The sequence below is a fragment of the Phyllostomus hastatus genome, unplaced genomic scaffold, assembly GCF_019186645.2.
Source record: "Phyllostomus hastatus isolate PE091 unplaced genomic scaffold, TTU_PhHast_1.1 phas_contig_62, whole genome shotgun sequence".
NCBI classification, from domain to species: Eukaryota; Metazoa; Chordata; class Mammalia; order Chiroptera; family Phyllostomidae; genus Phyllostomus; species Phyllostomus hastatus.
The window spans coordinates 13,984,497-13,994,120 of NW_025333921.1; the positions used below are offsets into that span (position 1 = coordinate 13,984,497).

The 9,624-nt window shown below is 39.6% G+C and overlaps 1 protein-coding gene across 1 annotated transcript in view; it reads left to right on the plus strand.

The window, feature by feature from the left end:
* The window catches only part of KLHDC1 (kelch domain containing 1), an 87,881-nt gene extending 79,096 nt beyond the window's left edge, over window positions 1-8,785 (plus strand). The window contains exon 13 of the mRNA XM_045848442.1: window positions 6,902-8,785. Within this exon, the coding sequence (XP_045704398.1) occupies window positions 6,902-7,088 (187 nt within the window). The 3' untranslated portion in view covers window positions 7,089-8,785. The remainder of the gene's footprint in view (window positions 1-6,901) is intronic.
* The last annotated feature ends 839 nt before the right edge of the window (window positions 8,786-9,624 follow it).

A 9,624-nucleotide genomic window follows, 5' to 3' on the forward strand; every position in this document is an offset into this window, starting at 1 on the left:
GGCCAGGTCCCCAGTAGGGAGTGTGGGAGAGACAATAATCAATATATCTCTTGCACAGTGCATTTCTCTTCTTCTCTTTCTCACACTCTTCCCTTTTCTCTAATAGTAAATAAATAAAATCTTTTAATAAAAAAAGAATAAAAAGGTTTTCTACAAAGATGCTAAAATCAGTGAAGAGACAAGATTGTGGTAGCAAAGTCCTCAACATGGGTGGGGTCAGGGGTGCTGATGAGCAGGAAGGAGGTTAGTAGATGGCAACTAGTGACAGTGATGATAGCAGGCTGGAAGCAGAATATTAACACTGGCTCCTTGACTATGAAAGCGGAGGTGAGGGAAAATTTGTACTCTTTTCTCAGGAGGGCTACACACAAAGCAATTTTCTTAAATTTCAGTTAAAGCTAGGACAGAAAGTCAGAAGAAGCAGGGGTGTTGGTAGACAAAGCTGGTGTTCTGAAAAGCACCAAGGAGAGATTTGGAAGGGAATATTGTCAGTATACACAGACCCAGGGAAAAAGTCACAGGACTGAAAATCTTCTCTGTGAGCAGAGGACAGGAAAAGACTAAAGAAAGAGGCTGGCCACTTCAGTCTCGTAATTAATGGAATTTATCGAGGGAAACTTACATAGGAGGCACGTGTTGGGTGGCCGTAAAATGAAATGGATCCCCACACCATTTGACGGGCACCAAAAAATTACATGGGATAAAGGGGTGGATGGTAACGGGTACTCAAATGTGAATGCTACTACTTACAGTGAATTACTTTACACATTTGTCCAGCTCAGGACAATGGCCTTGTTCTAGGAACCAGTAGTGCAAAGTAGGGGAAGGTTCCTGGTTTATGATGTAACAAACATCAATTAGGATCAGACAGTTTCCAAGGTGGGTGGGAGGGTTGTGAGAAGCACTCCCCATTCTGGCCCAGGTCCAGCTTACTGGTCAGGCAGTGGTCACATCCTGGAACAGTCTGTCCTCCCTAAAGATAAACAGTGATAGGGAAGATGAACTGGTATAGAAATGGGAGAAAGCAAAAGGACACACTGGATGGGGCTGTATTTGAGGCTGGGACTAAGGGCGACCTTGAGTCAGGTTTCTTGGTATCATCCTCTGCAACTAGCATGGTGCTTCTGTCACTGGGTATAGGCCCTGTGGATACTGAGCGTATCAAAACTTGAATACGTCAGTTTAGTCGTATTGATTTTGAGAAGCATGTGCATCACAATTAGTTGTCCACAGTGCAGCAAGTGTGATCATTTTATTTTAAATTCAAAGTCAGAGGCATTTAGTACTCACTGGGGAACAACAGGACACGGTTCCTCTGTAATAAATCTTATTTCACCTCTCTGGGGTTTTGTAGGTGTGGTTTCTCTGCCTGGAACAAATTACTGAGACTCTCATGGTCTCAGCGTGGACCTCTCATCTGGAAACTTCCCCTGGCTTCCAAAGGCGGTCTTGGTTACTCTTTATCTGATTTCCATAGGACCTGTGCCTGTCATGGGAGTTTCATTTTATCCCAGGCACAACATTTATTATTTTTTTTTCACTGAATTGTAATCTTGAAGGTCGAAATAGAGTTCTTCTCAGTGTTGGGTTTCCTACTCCTAAGCCCATACTAATATGTAGTGCACACCAACAAATATCTGTTGAATCAGTGAATGGAAGGTCATGAGAGAGTCCCTCTCCTCTTCTGACTCTTCCCTTCCCCCCTTGTGGAAGGGGCACAGGAGCCATGCGGTTTCCATAGCAGCAGAGTTAAATCTGCATCAGATATAAGACTCATTTCATCTTGTACTTCTTCTGTATTGATGTAGAAAATTTTTACTCTTCTCATTGAGCATTTTCAGAGTACAGAGAAAAGTCTTCATGAAAGTTTGGAAGAAATGTAAATCCTTGTAAAATCCTGGAGTATAAATCCTTATAAAAATGACAACTGAGATAACCACAGCAGAATCCAAAGAATCTATTATTTTTAAAACTTTTTTAAAAAGAGAGAGCATGGAAGGGAGGGAGAAAGAGAGGGAGAGAAACACCGATGCATGAGAGATACATCAATCAGTTGCCTCTCGCAGGACCCCAGCCAAGGACCTGTGCTACAACCCAGGCCTGTGTGCTGACCGGGATCAAACTGGCAGCCTTTTAGTTGGCAGGATAACACCCAACCCACTGAGTCACACCAGTAAGGGCTATTTCTACAACTTTTATAAAGTATTTACCTCTTCGAATTAAAGTTTATTAGTTGAAAGATGCTTTTTTGATGGTTCCTACATTAATCTAGTTTCTTTTGCTTTTAAAGTACAAAACCCTCTTACAGGTAGCTTAAGGTAAAAAGGGAATTGTATTTGTGAAACCAGATAAGCAGGCAGTTGTGCTGCCTATCACCTCCCAGACCCAGTAAGTGGAGACAGGGATTGAATCTACCTGGGTGCTTTATTCAGATGGTTGGTGGGTTTGTGCCCTAACAGACCTCCTCAAATTCCATTTTCAACTGACCCTTTTTAAAAGGAGAATAAAAGTGTAGGTAAGGGGTTTGGAATTCAAGGAAAAAAGTATAGGTAAGCATTCTGGAATTCAAGAAAAAGGTTTATCAGTTAAAAGCTGTAGTCTGGTAATTTCTTTATCTGTGTCCTGGGCTGCAGACTGTCTGTCCCTGGAACACAGTGGCTGGGACACCACCTTGGCTGCTGATGGTCTCTCCTGGAGCACAAAGGCCTATTGCTTGTGGTCTCCTGGAGTCAGGGTGGTCCGTACCTGCAGTTCCTGAAACAGTAGCTTTTCACATGCATTAACTACTAGGCTTACTATTATGTAAAACTAAAATTTTCCAGCTTTTTGAGTCTCACATCATTTCCCCATTGTTAAACTATCTTATTTCTATGAAGTCAGTTTTATATGGAAGTATTCATTTTGCTATTGAGCATGTAACTGAGCATCTGGTAGAGGGCTTAAGAATACATTTAATTGCAGATCCACATGAGGGGGTACATTATATGCAATAACAAGCTATAATAAAGCACAAAACAGTTTTTAGCACTGTTGAAAAAAGTTGGACACTTTCAGCTGGGGCTACGTTAGTGGCTTTTAAAGAAAACATTTCCCTGTCCTTGAGAGTTACCACAGGTCTCCAATTATAAATATCAGGAAAAGCTTCCTGGGGAAGAACAAATACCCCTAAGACATGCAGTGAAAGTTTGTTCAACATAAGTTCCTCCTGCAAGACAAAAGTCAGAGAGATGTTTAGAACATTTTGCTAAATATACCCAAATATTTCCATCTAATTTGAAAGGAACATGAGTTTAAACAGAAAGTAATGAAAAGAATATGTCATTGTTTTTGAAAGATGACTTTCAGGTCTTCTTGGGGTTCAGTGATCCATTGTTCCTCCAGTGCTTTCTTTACTCTGGTGTGATGAATCCAAGGTTTTATTTCTGCCAACTTTACCTTGGTGCGGGTGCTGAGGAGTATGTCCCAAGGTTCAGTCCACTTTTCTTCTAGCTGGCTTTCTGGAGATGCTATCATCCAAGTCTTGAGGAGCACCTTATCTCTAGGCTTAAAGGAATGTAGCTAAACCTGCGAGGGGAGAGGTTGGTAACACAAGCCAGGTCATTAATTACAGCTAACATCTGACTTAAATGTACATATTTCTTTATTTTCACTTCTTGATCTATATATGTATCTCCCACTCCAATCATAGCCTGAAATGGTTTCATAAGGACTTAATTGAATACCACTTCTAGGAGCCACCCTTACTCTGAGCAGGGCAATAGGCAAAGCTTGATCCCAATGGAGATGAGTTTCCTGACACAGTTTGGCTATATTTTTCTTCAAGGTGTGATTCATCTCTAGCTTCCAAGGAGCCTGAGGTTTCCATGCTGTGTGGAATCTCCACTTGATTCCTAGAAATTTACTAACTTTTTGTGTAATTTCTGAAACAAAAGCAGCTCCATTATTGTTCTGGATACTGCTGGGTAGGCCAAAGTGAGGAATTATTTCCTTCAGTAAGCTTTTCACTACCTACAGGATTTCTCCATTCTAGTAGGATAGGCTCCTACCCATCCTGAAAAGGTGTCAACAAAGACTAACAAATATCTCCACCCTCAGACCCTTGGCATCTGGGTAAAGTCTGTTTGCCAGTCCTCAAGTGGGCTCTGTCCTTGGTATTGTTTCCCTTCTTTCTTTGGATGGGGAATCTGTCTTGGGGTTGTTCTGGCACACAACACATCTAGCAATTATTTTTCATGTGGCTTTAGCAATTCCAGGACTTGGGAGCTACAGTTTAATATATGTGGTTAATGAGTCCCTTACATAGTGAGTGGCCTCATGCAAATGCTTCATGACTGACTCTACTAAATGTTCAGGAAGCAATGTAACTCCTTTCTTATTATTTCTCCATTCACCATTAGGTCCTTCTTCATCAAAATCCTAGCTCTCAGCTTCCTCTAAGTCTACAGTCAAATCCTCAGGGTCAAATTGTGACAAGTCTGTAACAGGTACCAAAGGCATTATAAACGTTCCTTTAGCAGCTCCTGTTTCACTGCTTGATCAGCCAGATTGTTTCAGATTGTTTCCTCTAGCCACTTCTTTCTGGTGCCCAGGGCAATGTGTAACTGCCACCTGTAAAGGTGCCTGAATAGCCTCTAATAATTTTAAAATTTCTGTGGCAAGCTTAAACTCCTTTTTATTGGAGGTTAACAGTTCTTTTTTCTTTAAGATGTGACCATGTGATTGCAAAATTAGGAAAGCTTACCTTAGTTGATGTACACATTCACTCTCTTTTCTTGCGACAATTCCAGTGCAATCAGTTCATCAATGCAATCAGTTCAGCTTTCCGAGCAGAGGTTCCTGGCAGCAAGGCCTTGGCCTCTACTGTTCCTTCCAGACTCACAACTGCATACCCAGCCTTTCTGTTTCCTTTGTCCATATAGCTGCTTCTATCTGCATAGAGTGCAGTCTGCCTCTTCTAAAGGACAGTCCTGTAAATCAATTCTGCTAGAACACACTTCATCAGTTATCTCAGCACAGTCATGCATTAGCACAGCCGAGTCAGACTCTGGGAGAAGAGAGGCAGGGTTTAACTTACAGTTTTGAGGGAGACATTGGGATTGTCAAGAAGAAGGGCTTCATACCTGCCCCTTCTTCCAGCAGTGAGCCACAAATTTCCCTTTTGCTCCAGCAGGCTCAACACTGGCTGGGGTGCATAAACAGTGACAGGCTGTCCCAGGGAAAATTTTCAGCTTCCTGTAAGAGCTCACAGGTGGCTGTCTCAGCTCTCAAGCAGGCTGGCCTCCACTGGACAGTGCGATCTAGTTTTCCTTGACAAGTAAGCAATGGGTTGCAGAATGTCACTAAGCATTTGGGTGAGGACCCCTAGGGCAATGCCCTGCCTTTCATGAACGTACAACTGAGAGGCCTTTAGTAGGTTTGGAAGCCCCGTGCTGGTGCAGAAGCCAGGTGCAGCTTCAGGGACTCAAGAGCCTGGTGCACTACTCCATCCATTCTAAAAGGATATACACTGGTCCTTTCAGAGTCTTTCCGGTTTAACAGATCTGATGTAGAAAATGGAGTATGTTCCCAATAATATCCAGTGAGCTGGCCTTCTGGCCCTACTCTTCCTGGAAGTCTTCATAAACAGTATTGCCCTGCCCTTGTAAGGCTTTTCTTCCACTGAATTTGGTTCCCTGACAGGTTCGAGACAACCGATACCAGTTCAGGCTCACTTTCCCCAGTTCCCTCAGCCAAGTGAAGAGGAAGATCCCCCTGGGCTGGAGGGGCCTCAGGAACCCTGACCACGCTCACAGCAGCCATAATATCCGGATCTTCCTGGGCCTTCTGCTCTGAGCTTCTGCTATCTTTCACAGGCAATTTCCCTTTTTTCTGGACCATTAATCTATTTCCTTTTAATCCTGCATCCTGATTATGTAAACTCATGAAAGTTTCTAATTGAAGCATTTTGTCCCACTTCCCTGATCTTTGACAAAACAACTCTAGTTAACCACGTATGTTACAGTAATTCAAAGACCCATTTAATGGTCAGCATGCTCCTGAGTCCATATTATGTAATACATAAACCAAACAGCATTACAATAAACTCAACTTTCTTTTTAGTCACAAGTTTATAAGGATAGGTCAACCAATCAGCCAAAACTTGCCCTAAAGTGCTGTTTCCCAAAACGGAGGCTTTTTCTCCCATTCAGCCAGACAGCTCTGTAATGTCACAATAACCAGAAAGCACCTTTACCAGGCACAGCTCTGTAAACCAGAAGCCCCCTTAATTCCTGATTAACTAAATTGTGACCTGGGATTGTAACCTCAACCAGAAAGCACAGTGATTCAATCAAGTGTGAAGATGACCGGAGGTGCTGAGAGTCAGAGGAGGAGAGTCCCCAAGTGAAATCACTTGGCAGCTGCTACAGAGTCTCCAAATCTGCAGTCTGGGCCCCCAGTCCAGGCAGCTGATGGGACTCCCTGCCAATACCCAGACTTATAGAGAGTCCCAAAGTAAGGGGAGGACCAGGTCTTGTTAAGCATGGATGTCAGATGCGTCATCTTGGAGTGCTTGAAGAAAAAAGCCAGAGTAAATGGGTATTGGGCTGCAAGGATAGGTGAGAAAGGGTCTCTACAGACTAACCTGCTTTGAAATTAAGTCTGAAACCTTTTTACTTAAAGAATATCATGCATGCTAAATTGTCATCTCTGTTTCCGTGGAGTGTTGGTCAGATGCAGTCTCTGCGCTATGGCAGCGTGCAGCTAGCAGTGCTCTGGAACGCACACGTGCCCTGCCGTGCTCCAGACAACACAAAGGAAACACGTTATATGAAAAAGCTTTTTGATGATTTTTAAGAAACGTACCTACATATACTTTACTGTATCACTTAAACTGAATAATTCTGCTATGTTTCATTTACAGGTTATGCCTTGATTGCATTGGTAAAAATGCTATAATTTTAGAAAGTCAAATATCTTTATTACCTCCTAAACTTCTGCAACAAGTACTCAAAAAAATCACATTTTGGACTGCAGCTAAGCACCGAGACGAACAAAGAGCCCAAAAAGAAGAAACAGAAAATAAGTGTCAGTGGATCAGTAGGAATTAAATTGTTATATATTCTCTATATTTAGTGTGTTTAAACATTTAAATCAGACTGTATATTTACACCCCAAACTGGAGTCTTTCTTTAGAAGATAAAATTCGAAACAAAAATGCTATGTTAAAGTGATTACATGGCATAGGATATATGGGAATGAGATGTTAATGACAGATTAATTTATATTTCTAAAATAAATTCCTTATAAACTGCAGAAAAAGTATACTTTCTGAAAGTAAGGACAATTGCAGGAGACTTAAGTCATTGTGTATTCACTACTGGAAAGATTATACAAATTTGAGGAGAATAAGAAATTACTCAAGGACTTTAGAAATCATAATGATATATAAATTAATGATAATGATACATACATAAAAACACAACAAATCAACTTTTAGAAAGAACAGATTTTCTCAAGTCACTTAAAAATTTTTAAGTCTTCTCATTAAATAACTGTTATTTAACACCTTAAATAACATCTCCTAATACAGCTGGCCCAATTATAAAATAGGCAAACACTGGTGTGGTAGTAAATGCGGAGTGCCTGCCCTTCTGGCACTCATCTAGGAACGCAGCCTCAGGCATCAGCACAGCTTTCCCCTTTTCTTTCTGTAGGTTTTCTTCGACCTTTATTTGGGTACGGAAATAAATGTATTCAATTGCTTTCCATTACCCCTAATTTATTAGTTTGTCTAAACTAATATATAAATACCTAGCTATATATATTTATAAAGACTAATACACTATATATGTCTATAGTCTATTAGTCTATAGTCTCTCTATATATTAGTCTATATATATAAAGACCATGTTTTAAAGTTTCTAAAATGGAGGTTTATTTGTCATACAGGCTTTGAATTGTTGAGGGGGAGTATATTTATTAATTGATGAGACATTAAAATATATTTTGCCTTGAAGAGTGCTTCTACAGTAATTTTCATAAATAATGAAATGGAATGGTAATGTAGTAATTTGCCTTTATTGAAACCCCTCAATTTGGCCCACCCCATTCTACAAAGTCGATGCTTAAAGATATTGAAAATGTGTTATGTTCCTATTTATTTTCAATATTAACTGCCTATACAGAAATAAAACACTGTACCTTTATATTCTTTAAGAGTAATTTTGCCATAATTAAGAAATTGTGCATATTATCAGTCATATCCTTCCACTGAATAACAATGTATTACTAAAAGGCTTGGTATATAAAACTACTTTCCACAATACCACTATGCAAATTATCTCTGAAATTTAAAATGAGAGCAAATATTGAGATATATGTGTAATTTATAATGAAAATTATAGTAGTTTGAAGTGTCTCAAACTTCATACATTTTAGAGATATATTTTACATATATGTATTGTATTTTGGATGTGTAAAGCTTCTATTTATGTACTGAAATATTTTTGTTTATATTTTATTTATTATACAGACTATGTAGATTTACTATTTTCCCAGTTTTGTTAGTGTGAACCAACCATTAGAGTTGATTGTACAAACATTATTTCAGTGTAAATTTTCATTTTTCTTACTATTTTTAGGCTGAATAAATTTAGAGAGTGAATCTCACAGGTAATATGCATCTTATAGGTAATGTTTTATTACAATGAGCTTCAGTATCAGCATTTCCTATTTAAGGGGAAAATACCAAAACCTACTGCATAGGTGACACTGAGTGGAATGAACACTTTTTTAAAATGGCTTCTGGATTATATAAATGCCTTCTCGAGTCTCTTAGAAAAGCAATTCTATTTTTAAACGGTTTACTTAGAACATTAAAAGTTGGATTAGCCTCTCAAATACACAGCAACATTTAGGCTTCAAGAGAATGAAAATCTGTATATTGTATTATCTATGGTACAGGTAACTGGTGCTATACTTATTTGACCTAATATACTGTGTTACTCCAAAAACTATGTCTTGAGGTAGCCCCATAGTGGGGGTAGCAGGAAATTCTGATCTTCACCTTCAATTTCTATAACTTGGCTTAAAGCAGGGCTCTCCTGCTATTAGGAGATAGTAAAGTTTGATAGGTAAGAAGTATTCATTCCTCACTTCTCACCAGCTGATGGTTTACTACCAGCTTCTATGTTGTTCTTGGACCTCCACGGGATCAGCATACAGGAGCCCAAGGCAATGACACCTTCCTAACATTAGCTCTGAATTCTCCCTTCAAGTGTGTCTGTTTGAAAGGTGATTCTAGGTTTTGTTCTGGTGGTTCACAAAATAGGTCTCCAGTCTGGTTCTTAAGGAAAAAGAATTTCTGACCATTTTTGTTATGTCTCTCGGATATTCCTCCAGTTGTCAGGGAGGATTCTTTTTTGGTATTATCATTTTTGGTATGATACACTAAAAATAGCACATCAAAATAAGTGTACATTTTTTCAAATAGTATTTTTGCACAACTTTTAAAAAGTATTAGCCTTTTGATAGAAGCTTAGAATACTTTTTAGAACGTCATACTGTCAGCACAGGCACAAGGTGATCTTTGCACCAGTACATTATATATATACATATGTATGTGTGTGTGTGTATGAGTGAGGA